Consider the following 15,790-nt stretch of genomic DNA (forward strand, 5'->3'; position numbering starts at 1 on the left):
ATTATTTACTTAATAACAATTTATTAATATATATTTATATATGTATATAATATATTTATATGTGTATATAACAATATATAAAAGGTTGGTGTGGAGGGGGCGGTTGCTGTGCTGGCGAGCCAGAGGGGCAGTTCCGTTGTCCCTTCACTGCACCACAGCGGGCCCTTTTCCCTGCTCTGTTTCCAGCCTTAGGCGTTCCGGGCCTCATTATCTACAGCGACGTCCCCACCTCCGTGGGATCGCCTGCTGCAGGCTGCGGGATCGTCGGGGCGGATCACGATCCCCACGATTCCGGCGCCCCACAACACCCCAGCACCACATCTCCACCAACCCGACCTCTGCTCAGATCACAGCGGGGCGCTACACCCGCCGGTCAAATACAAGTTGCGATGTGCATCAGTGTGTATGCCAACGCCCATTATTGCAGAGGAGGTGACCCTGTTGCGGGGGGGGGATTAAGGGGGATGGAGCAGTATGAAGGCTAATATAGAATGTTTTTAATTGTTTTTCTCTTTAAAAATTAATTTTTTGTATTTGAAAACTGATAATTCATTTTAAAATTCGGTTTAGCTGCGTTTTGCATGAGTTTATGAAGACTGTGTAGAAAGTAGAGCGGCAGACATATAGCGCCGGTTGCGGGAGAGCGCGGAAGTGTGAAATGGGTGGAGGTTTTAAACCCAATTTGCTGTCTATTATGTTCATTTTTTATTATATATTTTTTTAAATAATAAAAAGAAATTCAAAAGGAGTTTTGTCAGCGTCTTTGTCCTGCTGCAGCGTCTGAGGCCGCCTCAAGAGAGGCCCTTCGTATCATCTGCAAGAAACGCCCGACTCTTTTGCACATGGATTTTCCTCTCTCTTTTCTCTCTTGTTTCTTTTTGTTTTTCTTTTAATAAACTGTTTAATTCGGCTTTGAATTCTACTTTTTCTGCTCCCAAGAGATGCAGAGAGAGCGCCAGGAAGGGGAAGTGACCGCACACGCAGCCCCTCATCACAAACTGGCTTCGTCTTTTTGTATGGATACGGGCCAAATGGTGTGGGAAAACAAACAGATAAATAAATTAAAACAACAAAAAAATCAAACTTTTAATTTATAATTTCTTTTCAGACATTTGCATAGTCAGTGACTCCAACTGGGCTCGTGAGGCCCCGATGAGGTGGTAGCGCAGAGGCGGGAGGGCAGGGGGCTACTGGCTTGTTTTAAGTTTTTTACAGCTGTTATTTTCGATTTAAACGAAGTTAATAAATATATAAAATTGCGTAATTACTATTTATTTATTGATTTCTTTTTTTAAAGAACTTCCTCGCACGCAACATCTCAAGGTCACTCGATGGGGCCACGCGCTGGGGCCCTCTCTCTGGCTGCGTCTGAGCGGTTTGAGCTGTATGTGCAGTTCATTTGCATGCATCTATTTAAATTCTTTATCTATGCCCTCTTAGAGTTTCTTTTTGACCCTATTTCTTTCTCTCTTCCCAAGAGTTACAGGTTTATCCTGTATGCCTTGCGGCTCGTTTAGACTGACGCCTTCGGCTGCTGGGGCTTAGTATCCCTTCCCCGGCCTCATTTTCTCTTTGATTTGTTGTTTCTCTTGCAGCTTCTGCGCTGCAGAGCAGCAGTAGCAGCAGCCGCTGCAGCAAGAGCTGCAACGGAGCAGCAGGAGCTGCTACGCGAGCAGCAGCAGCTGCAGCAGGAGCTGCAACAGGAGCAGTGGCAGAGGCAGCAGCAGCACTGCAGCAGCAGTTTCCCCTGTTTGTGTGTGGGGGCGTGTGCTGCTGCATTGTCTCCTTTGCTGCTGCAGTGTCTCCCGTTAGCTGTTGCTTCTACGGGAGACGTCTCCTGCTTCGCATGTCTCCTTTCTGATTACTTTCTGTCTCCTTTTTGTTTGTTTTTTTGTCTTTTTTTGTCTGTTTTTGTCTGTGCAATGTCCATCCCTCGGCATGCCTCGGGTATCTCTTCTTCCTTTAGAGGAGACTCCTTGCGGGTCTCCTCTCGCTCAGGTGTCTCCTCTCCAACTGTCTCCCTGAAGGCAGAAACTGCTGCTGCTCTTGCTTCGTGGGGTCTGCTGTCTCCTTTGCTGCTGCAGCCGCTGCAGCCGCACGGCTTGGCGGTTTTAAGCCCCCCCCGTAGTTTGCATCTGCGGAGCGGTGTGGGGTTGCTGGAGTTGCTGACGTTTGCTCTGCAGCGTCGTGGGATCGATCGCCTCCCCGATCCCAGGAGCGTCTCCCATGCCACCAACCCCACAGCCTTCGCTAACAACTGGAAGAGCCTCGCACCCCACATCGAGGCCCTTGGCATTTGCTTAGGAGACACCTGGAGTAAGGCATTAGAGAAAGGAGACCCTGAAGCTGTTGGGTCTCTAGTAGACCTTGTGGTGGAGAGACAGCTCAAATACGAACAAGTTGTCCTTGCATACGATAACACCCCTCTCCCCCGCCCTTCTGCTGCTGCTGCTACTGCTGCTGCTGGCGGTCCTAGCGCTGGTGTTGCTGCGGATCCTTCTACAACTGCTGCTGCTGCTGCTGCTGCGCACGCAAGGGACAGAATTGCCCTATCTGCAGCAAATGCAGAGGCAGCAACAGCAGCAGCAGCAGTTGATGCTGCTGCAGGAGACGCGAGCAGCAGCAGCAGGAGTTCTCTAGCGGCCCCACGTAAAACTGTCAGAGGCAATATGCCGCCTGCTGCTGCTCCAGGCGGTGCCTCTGCTGCCTCTGCTCATTCTGCTTCTGCTGCTGCTGCGGCGGCGGCTGCTGCTGCCGCTGCTGGGCATTCCTTGTACTCTTCTGGCAGAAGCAGCGAGGAAAAGGCCTCCGACGTCTGCATGCAGCCCCAACCCACAGCTCCTCCTCACGATGCCCCCAACGAGCTGCAGCAGCAGCAGCAGCAGCAGCAATGGCAGGCAAACGCCATCCAGCAGCAACAAGAACAGCAGCAGCAACAACAGCAGCAGCTGCTACAACTGCAGCAGCTCCCGCAGGAGCTGCAGCAACAATTGCAGCAGCAACTGCAGCAGCAACTGCACCATCAACACCAGCAACTGCAACAAGAGCAACAGCAGCAACAACAGCAACTGCAGCAGCAACTGCAGCAGCAACTGAAGCATCAACAGCAGCAGTTGCTGCAGCAGCAACAGCAACAGCAACAACTCCAGCAGGAGCTGCAGCAGCAACTGCAGGTACAACAGCGGCAGCAGCAGCAGCAACTGCAACAACTCCAGCAGGAGCTGCAGCAACAACTGCAGCAGCAACTGAACCATCAACAGCAGCAACTGCAGCAACAGCAACAGCGACAGCAACAGCTCCCGCAGCAAGTGCAGCAGCAACTGCAGCAGCACCTGCAGCAACAACTGCAGCAGCAACTGCAGCAACAACTCCAGCAACTGCAGAGGGAAGGCGGGGAGCAGCAGCAGCAGCAGCAGCAAAGGTGTAGAGAGGAGGTCGTCGGGGGAGGGTTGTTTTGCATGGAGGAGTCCTCATCTGCTGCTGCTGCAACGTCAGCCGAAACAGCAGCAGCAATAACAGCAACAACAGCAGCAGCAATAGCAGCAGCAACACCGCCAGCAAGGATAGAGCTGGCAGCAGCTAAATGCATTCAAACAGCAGTAGCAAACCCCAGTGCTGCTGCTGCTACAGTCAATACAGAAGAAGCAGTGCGGGCGGCTGTCTTTAAGCAGCAGACAGACATCCAGTGTAAGCTCCTGTATTCCAGTTCTCTTCTTTTGCTGCTGCTGCTGCTGCTGCTGTTACTGCTGCTGCTGCTGTTACTGCCGCTGCTGCTGCTGCTGCTTCTGTTGCTGCCGCTGCTTGGAGTGAGTTCTTCTTCGGAAACCCAAAGCTGTCTCCTACTCAGTCTGCTCTAGAGAAGGCGTAGCACGAGTCCCTCCTCTTTTGCTGCTGCTGCTGCTGCTGTTGTTGTTGGCTGGGGAGTCGGCGCCTTAAGCTGTAGCTCTGAGTGGCTTGCGTTGCTGCTGCTGCTGCTGTCTCTGCTGCTGCAGCAGAGGACTTCACCGATGCCCCACTATTTGAACGGAAGGCTGAGGAGATCGCTGACCTTGAATCTCACAGCAGCAGCAGCAACAACAGCAGCAGCAGCATTCTCTTGTGTAGGTACCTGGCTGAGACGCTGCTGCAGCCTTTGCGGCAGAGCAGCAGTCTCCGTTTGTCTGCTGCGGAGGTCTGCAGCAGCTCAGCTGTCTCTCGAGGTCCCCAGCAGTTTGTGGATGTGGGGTGTACAGCCACCGAAGCACCCCTGCGGGTTAACAGCGATCTGCTGCAGCTGCAGCAGGAAGAGAGGGAGCAGCAGCAACAGCAGGATGACCTAGACGAGCTGCAGCAGCAGCAGCAACAACAGCAGCAACAGCAGCAAGAGGAGCCGGCAAAGGACCAGTTGCAGACACAGCACGAGCAACAGCAGCTGCAGCAGCAGACACAGGAGCAGCAACCCCAACAGGAACAGGAGCAGCAGCAGCAGCAGCAGCAGCAAGACCTTGAAGGGGAGAAGGATGCGCCTCAAGAAGCAAAAGAGACATCTGAAATGTCTCCAAACAGCAGCAGTTCTTCTGTAAGCCAAAACGAGCAGCCCTTCCCAATCGAGCCTCCAGCACAAGACTCAGAGCAGCAAACTCAGCAGCAGCAGCAGCAAGAGCAGCAGCAGCAGCAGCAGAGCCTTGATGAGGCTCAGGAAGATTCAAGCACCATTACTTCAGAAGAGAGCACCACGGAAGCACCAGCAGCAGCAGGAGCAGCAACAGAAGCAGCAGCACGAGGCGCAGCAGAAACTGCAGCAGCAGCAGCAGCAGCAGCAGCAGCGGCAGCAGCAGGGGATGCTGCTGCTGCCTCTGCATATTTATGCGGGCGCCGTTTGTCTTCCGGTAATTTAGAATGGGGAGGGGGGTCGAGGCGCCGCACCAGCAGCATTTTTGTGTCTCCTCTTGGGGAGATAGAGACAGAGCAAGAAGGCCCTTTCTTAGCACACCCAACGAAGCATGCTCAGCAGCAGCAGCAGCAGCAGCAGGAGGAGGCCCAGGGCATCAGCGTTGAGGGTGGCGGGGAGAGGCGAGCTCCTTTACGTGGTAACGACAACATAGAGGAGTTGCTGCTGCAGTTGCTGCAGCAGCACTTTCACTGCAGCAGGAGCAGCAGCATTAACATCGTAAAGGAGAGAGGGAGGATGATGCAGGCGCTGCTGCAGTCAGAAGGACAAGAAGCTGTCTCCCTAAACATCAGCAGCTGGATTCGGGGCTTCAACAGCAGCGCGACGCATGCAGCAAGGCTGCTGCACAAAGAGCCGAAGAAAGCCCCAATCGTAATCCAAATCTTCTGCGAAGGTAAAGGCATGCAGCAGCTGCTTCTGCTGCTGTTCCTGCTGCTGCTGCTGTTCCTGTTGCCGCTGCTGTTCCTCTTGCTGCTGCTGTTCTTGCTGCTGTTGCTGCAGCCGCCGCCGTTCCCGTTGCTGCTGCTGTTCCTGCTGCCGGTGCTGCTGTTCTTGCTGTTGCTGCTGTTCGTGCTCCTGCTGCTGCCGTCCCTGGTTCTGCCTGCTGCTCTTCCTGTTGCTGCTTCTGCTGCTCCTGTTCCTGCTGGTGCTGCGTCTAGGGCTGCCGCAGCTGTCGTCCTTGGGTTGCTGCTGGTGCAGATCCTGCTGCTGCTGCTCCTGCTGCCATCACTGTTACTGCTGCTTGCTGCTGCTGCTTCCGCTGCTGTTGCTGGTGCAGGGGCCTCTTTGCTTCACTCCAAGGGTCTAATAGAGCAGGCGGCATGTCTTCTTGAGTCCCTCGCGCTGCTGCTGCAGCAGCTGCTGCTGCTGCTTCCCTCCTGTCGTATGCTGCAGCAGCGGCTGCTGGATCATCTCCGTCGGTCTCCCGCTGCTGTTTGTCTCTCCCAGATAGCAGCAGCAGCAGAGGAAGTAGTAGCTTACGTGCACTGCGCAGCAGCAGCAAGATTGCTAGCAGCAGCAGGAGATGTGTTGCTGCAGTGGAGCAGCATTAACCCGGAGGTGGTTTGGGCGGGGGGTCTCCTGAAGATGCTCCTGCAAAACGAAGCCTCATACTTCCTCCTAGCAAGGCTTGTGCTGCAGCAGCACCAGCAGCAGCAGCAGCAGCAGCGGCAGAAGCAGGAGCAGGAGCAGCAGCAGCAGCAGCAGGAAGAGGGAGGAGAGACAAGGCAGCGTAAGAGTTTGTCGGTGGAGGTCCTCGAGGCATTGGCTGTTGAGGCGTGCAGCACCGTAGGTGTCTCTTTGCTCCTTTTTTTTGTCTCTTCTGCTGCTCTGCTGCTGCACTGCTCTGCTGCTGCGCTGCTCCGCTGCAGTGCTGCTGTGCTGCTGCGCTGCCGTTTTAGTGTCTCTTTCTTGCTGCTGCAGCAATTCTTGAGTTGTGTGTGTCTCCTTCTTAAGCCTCAAAGCTGCTGCACCCTCTCCGTCTGCATGAATCTGCTGTGCTGCTGCTGCTGCTGCTGCTGCTGCTATTGCTGCTGCTGCAGCGCTTGCGGTTGCTGCTCTCTTGCTGCTGCTGCATCTCCTGCTGGTCTTGTTGCTGCTTCAGCGGCGCCTGCTGATCTTGCTGCTGCTTCAGCAGCTGTTGCTGGGGCGCGTTCTGCTGCTGCTGCTGGGTTGTCTCTTCAGGTGCTGCAGCAGCAGAAGGCTCCTGCCACCCGTGCTGCCGCGCTGCTGGTGTTGGGGCCCCTCAGCCGCTGCTGCAGCAATTTGCTGCTGCCTGGAGACGACGATCCCGCCCGCATCCAACGACAAATCCTCGGGTGTCTCCAAATAGCAGCCGCAGAACGGTGAGCTGCAGCAGCAGCAAAAGCAGCAGCAACATCAGCAGCACCACCACCAGCAGCACCCCCACAGCACTAGCACCACCAGCACCAGCAGCAGAAGCAGCAGCAGCAGCTGCTGCTGCTGCTACTGCATGCCCCTACACCCTAGTGTTGTACACAGTCGCATGCGTGTCAGGGAGGGGAACCTGGCGACTGCTGCTGCAGCAGCTGCTGCTGATATCGTTGTTGCTGCTGCGGAAGGACACTCTAGCGAGTTTGCTGCTGCAGTCGTAGGGGAGGGGTTTGTGCTGGAGGCCCTTCTTCCTGCTGCTGCTCTCGCCGCAGCAGCAGAAAAAGGTGTATTCGTGGCACCCACTACAGCAGCAGCAGCAGCAGCTGCTGCTGCTGCAGTAACAAAAAGCGCTGGAGCAGCAGCAGTTGACAGTGAGGCTCTATGGGGGTCTTTTCTTGCTGCTACAGCAAGAGGGCTGTGCTGCTGCTGAGGAGTCTCTGTTTTCTAGTGGTGTTTGCTGCTGCTTTGTTGTGTCTCTTTGCTGCGCCCCCTCTCTGCTTGCTGCGGAGACTGTCTCCTTTTCCTGCCTTTCGCTGCTGCTGCTTCCAGTATGTGCTTTTGAGCCAACCAGCAGCAGCAGCTGCTGCTGCAGCAGCTGGAGCTGCAGTTGCAGTTGCAGCAGCTGTAGCAACAGCGTCTGCTGCTGCTGCTGCTGGTCACGCTGCTGAGACTGCAGCACGACTGGCATGCTGTTCCTATACCGCCTGCTGCTGCTGCTGCTGCTACTGCTGTTGCTGCTACTGCTGCTGCTGCTGATGCTGCTGCTGCTGCAGCTGAGCGTCTCCTTTCGTTTATTGAGGCACTTCTCGGCTCCATTAAATCGCTTGGCCCGGCGGAGGCTTCGCTTTGTGTTGCTTTCTTTGCACATCCTCAGTAAGACTCTATGCTGTTGCTGCGCTCTTTCTGCTGCTGTTGCTGCTGCTGCTGCTGGTGCTGTTGCTGCTGTTGCTGCTGCTGCTGTTGCGCTTTTTCTGCTGCTGTTGCACTCCTTCTGCTGCTGCGGCGCTCGTTCTGCTGCTGCTGCTATGCCTGCTGCTGCTGCGCTTGCTGCTGCTGTTGCTTCTGCTGCTGTTGCTTCTGTTCCTGCTACTGTCTCTGGTGCTGCTACTGCTGCCATTTTGTCTGCTGCTGCTGCAACACTTTTTCCTACTGCTTCGGGTGCCTCTGGGGCACAGCTGGCGCCCCCTGCAGCAGCTGCTTCATCAGAAGCATCTGCTGCAGCAGCAGCTGCTGCACCATATTGTTCGCTTCCTGTGTGCAGCACTTCTTCCGACTTGGCTGGGGCGCTGCTCTCTGCGATATCTTCGGTGAGGAGACACATACTCCCAGCAGCAGCAGCAGCAGCAGCAACAGCAGCAACGGCGCCAGCAGCAACAGCAAGAACAGCACCAGCAGCAACAGCAATAGCACCAGCAGTAACAGCGCCAGCAGCACCAGCAGTACCAGCAGCTGCTGCTGTTGCTGCTGTTGCTGCTGCTGCAGCAAGAGCAGGAGCAGTAGCCGCTAGGGTAGTAGCAGCTGCCGGTGCAGGAGTTGAGGCTGCAGCAGGAACAGAAGTTGCTGCTGAGCTCGTTGCTGCTGTTTCTTGTCGTTTTGCTGCTGCCCTCTGCTGCTTCTCCTGCAGGTGCACACACGAAAAAACCCAATTGCTGCTGCGCTGCTGCTGAAGCTGCTGGTAGAGGGATGGAGGGGACGGGGGTCTCCTGAGCTGCTGCAGCGAATCACAAAAAAGCTGCTTCTGCTAGACCGCGTTGCTGCTGCAGCAGCAGCAGCAGCAGCAGCAGCAGCAGAAGCGCCAACAGCAGCAGCAGAAGACCCAACAGCAGCAGCAGCAGCAGCAGCAGCCGGGGAGAGGATGTGCTTAGCTGAAGCTGTTCGGGAGTGCCTGAGGAGACAGCAAGAGGAGCCCCCACTTGAAGAGGAGACAAAAGAGACACTTCTCGCGCTTTGCGATGAATGCATGCGGTACCTCGTAATCTCATATCTCCTAGGGTTTAGGGTTTAGGGTTTAGGGTTTAGGGTTTAGGGTTATTCGTTTTATTCTTTTTTGTCTCCTCTTGTCTCCTTTAGTCTCTTTTTGTTTTTTTCTGTCTCTTTTACTCTCCCTTCAATCTCTTGCTGTCTCCTTTCTATCTTTTTTGTCTCCTTTGTTATTCCTTTTGTCTCTTTTTGTCTCCTTTTGTCTCCTTTTGTTATTTCTTTTGTCTCCTTTTGTCTCTTCTTGTTATTTCTTTTGTCTCCTTTTGCCTCTTTTTGTTATTTCTTTTGTCCCCTTTTGTCTCCTTTTGCTATTTCTTTTTCTCTTTTTGTCTCTTTTTGTCCCTTATTATCTCTTTTTATCTCGTTTTGTCTCCTTTAATCTTTTTCTTGTCTTATTTGTGTCTCGTTGGCTATTCCTTTTGTCTCCTTTTGTCTCCTTTTGTCTCCTTCTGTCTCTTTTTGTCTCTTTTTGTCTTGTTGATTCTTTTTGCTTTTTCTTTTGTCTCCTTTTGTCTCTTTTTGTTCGTCTGCTCCTCAGCGAAGACATAGAAGAGACAGTCTCCCACTTCAACAGCCTAGCGGGGGGTGGGGGGCCACCGGGGCCTCAACTGTCTCTTTCTGCAGCAGACCGCCTGCTGCAGGAGCTGCAGCAGCACCCAGCAGCAGCAGCAGCAGCAGCAGCAGCAGCAACGGGAGAGATGCAGGCGCAGCAGCAAGCGGAGGAGACAGAGCTTGACGCCAGCAGCAGCGCCCACTGGCTAGAAGGCCCTGAGGAGACCCTTCAATCTGTCTCCTTCTCTCTCAGCTTCTCTGCGCAGCAGCAGAGCTTGTCTTCTCTGGATCAGCAGCAGCATGCAGAAGCAGCAGCAGCAGCAGCAGCAGCAGCAGAAGGGGCAGGGTCGCCACAGCACTCGTCCGAGGTATATATATTTGTCTCTCTAGAATGATATTGCATTAAATAAATGCATATACACCTAAACACAAACAAAGCATGAAATAACTAACTTCAGGTGTACATGCAGGTGGGGAAAGGCCCGCCACAGCTGCCTATACACCTCAACTATGCAGCAGCTCTCTCTGCTTCGAGGCACTCTCCGTATCGCCTTGCATGCATGCGGCGGGAAAGGCATGCATGCTAAGGGCTGCTGCTGCTGCTGCTGCTGCTGTTGGTGCTGCTTATCTGTTTAGCTGCTGGTGCTGCTGCCGCTGCTGTTCTCTTTAGCTGCTGATGCTGCTGCTGGTGCTGCTCTGTTTAGCTGCTGGTGCTGGTGCTGGTGCTGCTGCTCTGTTTAGCTGCAGCTGCTGCTTCTGCGTTGCTATCTAGTTAACTGTTGCTGCATCTGTATCCAGCTGCTGCTGCTGCTTCTCTGTCTAGATGTTGCTGCTGCTTCTCTGTGTAGGTTCTGCTGCTGGTAATGCCCCTCTGTCTATAAAGCTGCTGCTGCTGCTGCTGTTCCTCTGTCCAGGTGCTGCTTCTGCTGCTGCTGCTTCCCTGTTTAGCTGCTGCTGCTGCTGCTGCTGCTGCTGTTTGCTTCGCATGCATTGCAGCAAAGTCCCCAGGGGGCTGCCTGGCGGTCTTCTCCGGGGCCTCACCTTTTCCACTGCAGCATCCAGCAGCAGCCCGTCGGTGCAGCAGCAGCAGCAACAGCAGCAGCAGCAGCAGAACCTACTGAGCCTCTTGAAGAAGTCGAGTGCAAGTTGCTGCTGCACTGCTTCCGCCCCGTCTTCGTTAAGCTGTTCGATCTGCTGCAGGTCAGCTCTCCAAGCTGCTGCTGTTGCTGCTGCTGCTGCTGCTGCTGCTGCTGCTCTGCTGCTGTCATCCCCCGTCCCTTCTGCAGATACAGCTGCCCTACTGCTGCTGCTGCAGCGTTCCTGCTGCTGCCCTGCTGCTGCTGCTATGCAACTGATACCTTGCTGTTATTGCTGCAATTGTCCTGCTGCTGCTGCTGCTGCTGCTGCTGTCTTTGCTCTTTTACCCACAGAAATCTGCGCCTAAACCCTCAGGAGGAGATGCGTTTGCAGATCCTGTAAGACACTAGGGCTGCCAACCCTAAACCCTAAACCCTAAACCCTAAACCCCCTAAACCCTAAAACCCTTAACCCTAAACCCTGACCCTAAACCCTAAGCGCCAAACCCTAGACCCTAGACCCTAAGCGCTAAACCCTAAACCCTAGGGTCTGTGGGTTTGGTGCTGCAGTGCGAGGACGATTTGCTGCCTCTAACAGCTCTGCCTCTGATTCTCCAAGCAGTGGGGGCCCCCTGCAGCAGCAGAAGTCGGGTGTTCTGCACTAACCTCTGCAGGGCTATGAAGCAGCAAATCGCTCGGTAATTAGGGTTTAGAGTTTTCTAGGGTTTAGGGTTTTCCAAGGTTAGGGTTTAGGGTTTAGGGGTGCTTAGCCTTTCATCACTAGCGGGCTAGAATTGAGGTTTAGGGTTTAGGGGTTGAGATTAGGGTTTAGGGATAATTGGGGAGGGGTTCAGGCAGCATGCGATTAGGGTTTAGGGTTTAGGGTTTAGGGTTTAGAGACAACCGTTGAGGGCCGAGGGTTTAGAGTATAGAGAGCAGGGTTAAGGGTTTAGAGCCTAGAGTTTAGGGTATACGATATGGTGCACAGGGAGTAGAATGTAAGGTTTAAACTCTTGCGTTTAGTCCTTTGGGTTTAAGGTTCAGGGTTTAGGGTTTAGGGTTTAGGGTTTAGGGTTCAGGGTTTAGGGTTTGGCTTTGGGTGGCTCTAGGCTGGAGCCGGGATCGCCTTCGCAGCACCTCAACGAACTCAGCCTGGCGGAGTTTGAAATCTTCCTCTGTCAACTTGCATTTTCTAGTGCTCCAAACCCTAAACCCTAAACCCTAAACCCTAAACCCTCAGCCTTAGCTACCGCTAAGCATCACAGCCAGTGCAGATTTTGTCTTCAAACTGATTAACTACGACGGCCCTGGAGGGCTGGTGTGTAGGAGGGTAGGTTAGAATCTAGGGTTTAGGTTTTGTGGTTTAGGGTTTAGGGTTTAGGGTTTAGGGTTTAGGGTTTCCTGCTGCAGTGCAGAGCATCTCGGCTCCCCCGATGATTTATCGCGGCGTTGCTCTCAGCCCGAAGACAGAAAGAGGGGCCCAAATATTTTCTCTTCTTTATCGAATTAAGCGTGAAGGAGGTGAGCTCATGTTGCTGCTGCTGCTGCTGCTGCTGCTGCTGCAGTTGCTGCTGCTGTAGCAGCAGCTGCTGCTGTTGCAACACGTGCTACAGGCCTCCATGAGCATCCTTAGCTTCCTTCTCTTGTGGCTTCAACAGCACCTGCAGCAGCGCCACCTTCAGCAGCAGCTGCAGAAGCACCAGCAGCAAATGGAGCAACAGCAACAGCAGCAGCAACAGCAGCAGCAACAGCAACAGGAGCCTTTGCCCTTGCTTGCTTGTGCAACTGGCTGTTATGCTTTCTCAGTTGTCTATGACGTCTGCACTCCATTGAGGGTTTAGGGTTTACGGTCTAGGGTTTAGGGTTTAGGGTTTGGGGTTTAGGGTTTCGTATTTAGGGTTTAGGATTTCGGGTTTAGGGTTTACATGTTCGGATTTCGGGGTTAAGGTTTAGGTTTAGGGTTTAGAGTTTGCATGCTCGGGTTTAGGGTTTAGATGGTCGGGTTAAGGGTTTAGGGTTTAGGGTCTAGGGTTTAGGGTTTGTTGCAGAGGTGCCTGGGTCTCGAACATCGTGCTTGCCTCCTCTTATAAAGAGCTGCGAGGCTCGTCTTGCTTCTCGGCATGCTGCTCTTTTGGTAGAGAGCCTCAACTGTCTGCTCAGTGCTGGGGTGTCTATACACCGCTTACCTCCAGGTACACTCCAGCAGCCCAGCAAACCCTCACACAAACCCTAAACTCTAAACCCTAACACGCATTCACACGAAACCCTTAACCCTAACACGCATTCACACGAAACCCTAAACCCTAACATGCATTCATACTAAACCCTAAACCCTAACACACATTCAAACTAACCCCTAAACCCTCTGCAGAAAAACCCTATGCGCAACAGATTATAGACAATGACGAAGGCCTATTAGAGAAAACCCTCGAGCTTGCATAAGGATAAGGATTTTGTGGACAAGGGTTTAGGGTTTAGGGTATATGGTATAGAGTTTAGGGTTTAGGGTTTAGGGTTTAGGGTTTAGGGTTGCTGCAAATGCACAGGCCTCGGGCTGATTGAGCAAAAGACGGCAGACGGCAAAAGCTTCAAGTAAGGATGCAACGCTAAGAGAAGGAGAACGCGCTAGGGTTTAGGGTTTAGGGTTTAAGGTTTAGGGTTTATGGTGTATAGGTTCGTTTTTCTTCGTGTGCAGGCAAGTCATTCTGCGTCAAGGCGGTGATTCCTCATCAACAGCAGGCCCAGCAGCAGCAGCAGCAGCAGCAGCAGCAACAGCAGCAGCAGCAGCAGCAACACGGCCTTCAGATTTACCTTTGGAGGACTCCGTCTTGCGTGCTGCTTCTCCAGCAGCAGTGCAGCAGTGGGCAGTTGCTGGGTCTATGCTGCCAACAGCAGTACGACATTTAATTAGGGTTTAGACAGCATTTAATTAGGGTTTAGACAACATATAATCAGGGTTTAGACAGCATTTAACTAGGGTTTAGATATGAGGGTTTAGACATCATTTAGTGAGGGTTTAGATAGCATTTAATGAAGGATCTCTGCTTCATCTCTAAACCCTAAACCCTAAACCCCATCTAACCGCTCTTCTTGCAGCCTTGCCCTAAGGTCTAGGATGTAGGGTTTCGTCTACGTGATTAAAGGCCTAGGGTTTAGGGTTTAGGGTTTAGGTTTTAGGGTTTAGGGTTTAGGGTTTAGGGTTTAGGGTTTAGGGGTTTGCAGGGCCTGATAGCAGAGTGTAGCGAGGAGAAGAGGCCTTTTGGGGCATCGACGGCAATTAACAAATTTTGTTCGCAGCAACTGAGAGAAATTCAAGAAGACGCAATCTACAGAGAAGAAGAGTCAAGAAAAGTAAACCCTAAACCCTAAACCCTAAACCCTAAACCCTAAACCCTAAAACCGTTAGTGTTAAGGAGTCAAACAGACACAATCTGCAGAGAAGAAGAGTCAAGACGAGTAAACCCTAAACCCTAAACCCTAAACCCTCTATGAAACCCCACAGGGTTTGGTTTTTGTGTTTTTTGAAGGCGAGCCAAGAAGACAGAGCCCCCAGGTCGCTGAGGGAGATAAGAATGCAGCAACTGCGGCAGATAGAGCAGGTAGCAGCAGCCTCACTGTTGCTGCTGCTGCCGATATTGCTGTTGCTGCTGCTGCTGCTGCTGCCTATGGTTCTGTTGCTGCTGCCATGCGTCAGGCTGTGTGCCTCTAAGGCTGCTGGCGGGTGCTTCTGGGGTTTAGGGTTTAGGGTTTAGCTAGAGTTTAGCTAGGGTTTAGGGGTTAGCTAGGGTTTAGGGTTTATCTAGGGTTTAGGGTTTAGTTAGGGTTTAGGGTTTAGGAGGGTTTAGGGTGTAGTTGGGGTGTGGATTGATACAGCGCCTGTATGCATTTGACTCCGTTCTTCTTGAAAGTGCTGCTGCTGCTGTTGCTGCTGTCGCTGCTGCTGCTGCTGCTGCTTTTGCTGCAGTCTCTTCATTGCGATGCCCAGGTGCAGTGCGTGCTGCCAGCAACGGCCAGGACGGTAGGCTGTGCTGCTGCTGATTTTGCTGCTGCTGCTGTTGCTGCTGTTGCTGCTGTTGCAGTGTCTGGTGCAGACTCTTTTCTTTCTGTTACTACTTCTGCTTTGCTGCTGTTGCTGTTGTTGCTGCTGCTGCGGCTGCTGCTGCTGCTAGTTTCTGAGTTGGTCTTGTGCGTTGTTGCTGTTGCTCAGGGGCTGAGGCAGCAGCAGCAGTCTGCTGGCGCTTCTATGAACAATCTTTCTACAAACCCTAGGGTAAGTTTGCTGTCTCCTTTGCTGCTGTTGCTGTCTCCTGTCTCTGCGTCTTTTGCTGCACTGGTTGTTCTATGATGCTCTTCTCCGTCTTTGCTTTCTGCTTTGCTTGGTCTCCTTCGGCTTTAGCAGCAATGCAGCAGCAGCAGCAGCAGCAGCAGCACTGCAGCAGCAGTATCAATGCATCAGCAGCAGCAAGAACAGCAGCAACACTGCACTGCAGAGCAGCACCAGCAGCCACCCGTCGTTTGTTCTACAGCAAAAGCAGCTGCCCTCAGTGTCAACATGCTAGCTAACTAACTAGCTAGCTAGCTAGCTAGCTGTCCCTCAGCCCCCCACTAGCTAGCTAGCAGGCCAGCTAGTCATCTGGCTTCTTCTCGCACTGCTGCTGCAGCAGCAGCAGTAGCAGCAGCAGCAACCAAATATCTGCTGCTGCTGCTGCACCTGCTGCTGCATTTTGCTGCAGAGCTTCTCTGTCCGGCCGCAGACCGACACCTCCACACCGAGCCCCCACCCCCAGCACCCCAGCAGCAGCAGCAGTAGCAGCAGCAGCACAGCAATGAGGGGGCGGCTGCGCAGCAGCAGCAAATCTGGTGCAACAAAGAACGAACGGGAGGAGGTCCGGCGAGCTCAGCAGAAGCTGCTGCGGACTGCGACGGTGCAGCAGCTGCTGCACCAGTCTTCTAAATGCATGCAGAAGCTATTTGCTGCTTTTGCTGCTGCTTCTTCGCTCACTGGCGCTGCTGCTGTTCTCAGCCAGAAGGCGTGGGGCCGACTGTCTCTCTTCCTTAATATTGCCCCCTCCCCGCAAATGATGTGCTTCTTTAAACAAGGTGCAGCAGCCGCTGCTGCTGCTGCTGCTGCTGCTGTTGCTGCTGCTGCGCCTGCTGGTGTCGCTGCTGATGTTGTTGCGCCTGCTGCTGCTACTTCGCTTGCTGCTGCTTCACCTGTTGCTGTCGCTACGGTCCCCTTCGTTTCCTCTCTTCCTGCAAACGCCGTCACCGCTACTCATGGGCTTGCTCTGCTGTTTGTGCTGCTGCTGCTGTTGCTGCTGCTGCTGCTGCTGCAGTTGCCGGTAGCCAGATGGACTTT

General features: G+C 53.4%; 1 protein-coding gene across 1 annotated transcript in view; it reads left to right on the forward strand.

The window, feature by feature from the left end:
- Positions 1-1,922: 1,922 nt before the first annotated feature.
- Positions 1,923-15,790, forward strand: part of EAH_00027780 (hypothetical protein, conserved) — a gene marked incomplete at both ends in the record, with an annotated part of 14,171 nt that continues 303 nt past the window's right edge. The window contains 22 exons of the mRNA XM_013396366.1: positions 1,923-3,687; positions 3,993-5,324; positions 5,709-6,217; positions 6,614-6,774; positions 6,947-7,194; positions 7,597-7,696; positions 8,085-8,130; positions 8,448-8,788; positions 9,342-9,723; positions 10,352-10,555; positions 11,002-11,129; positions 11,541-11,608; positions 11,842-11,952; positions 12,090-12,236; positions 12,480-12,623; positions 12,978-13,023; positions 13,127-13,325; positions 13,654-13,782; positions 14,417-14,449; positions 14,639-14,701; positions 14,831-14,977; positions 15,165-15,356. Coding sequence (XP_013251820.1) covers positions 1,923-3,687; positions 3,993-5,324; positions 5,709-6,217; positions 6,614-6,774; positions 6,947-7,194; positions 7,597-7,696; positions 8,085-8,130; positions 8,448-8,788; positions 9,342-9,723; positions 10,352-10,555; positions 11,002-11,129; positions 11,541-11,608; positions 11,842-11,952; positions 12,090-12,236; positions 12,480-12,623; positions 12,978-13,023; positions 13,127-13,325; positions 13,654-13,782; positions 14,417-14,449; positions 14,639-14,701; positions 14,831-14,977; positions 15,165-15,356 — 6,495 coding nt within the window. The remainder of the gene's footprint in view (positions 3,688-3,992; positions 5,325-5,708; positions 6,218-6,613; positions 6,775-6,946; positions 7,195-7,596; positions 7,697-8,084; positions 8,131-8,447; positions 8,789-9,341; positions 9,724-10,351; positions 10,556-11,001; positions 11,130-11,540; positions 11,609-11,841; positions 11,953-12,089; positions 12,237-12,479; positions 12,624-12,977; positions 13,024-13,126; positions 13,326-13,653; positions 13,783-14,416; positions 14,450-14,638; positions 14,702-14,830; positions 14,978-15,164; positions 15,357-15,790) is intronic.

The sequence above is a fragment of the Eimeria acervulina genome, genomic scaffold (assembly GCF_000499425.1).
Source record: "Eimeria acervulina Houghton genomic scaffold, Eah_scaff241, whole genome shotgun sequence".
Classification (NCBI taxonomy): Eukaryota; Apicomplexa; class Conoidasida; order Eucoccidiorida; family Eimeriidae; genus Eimeria; species Eimeria acervulina.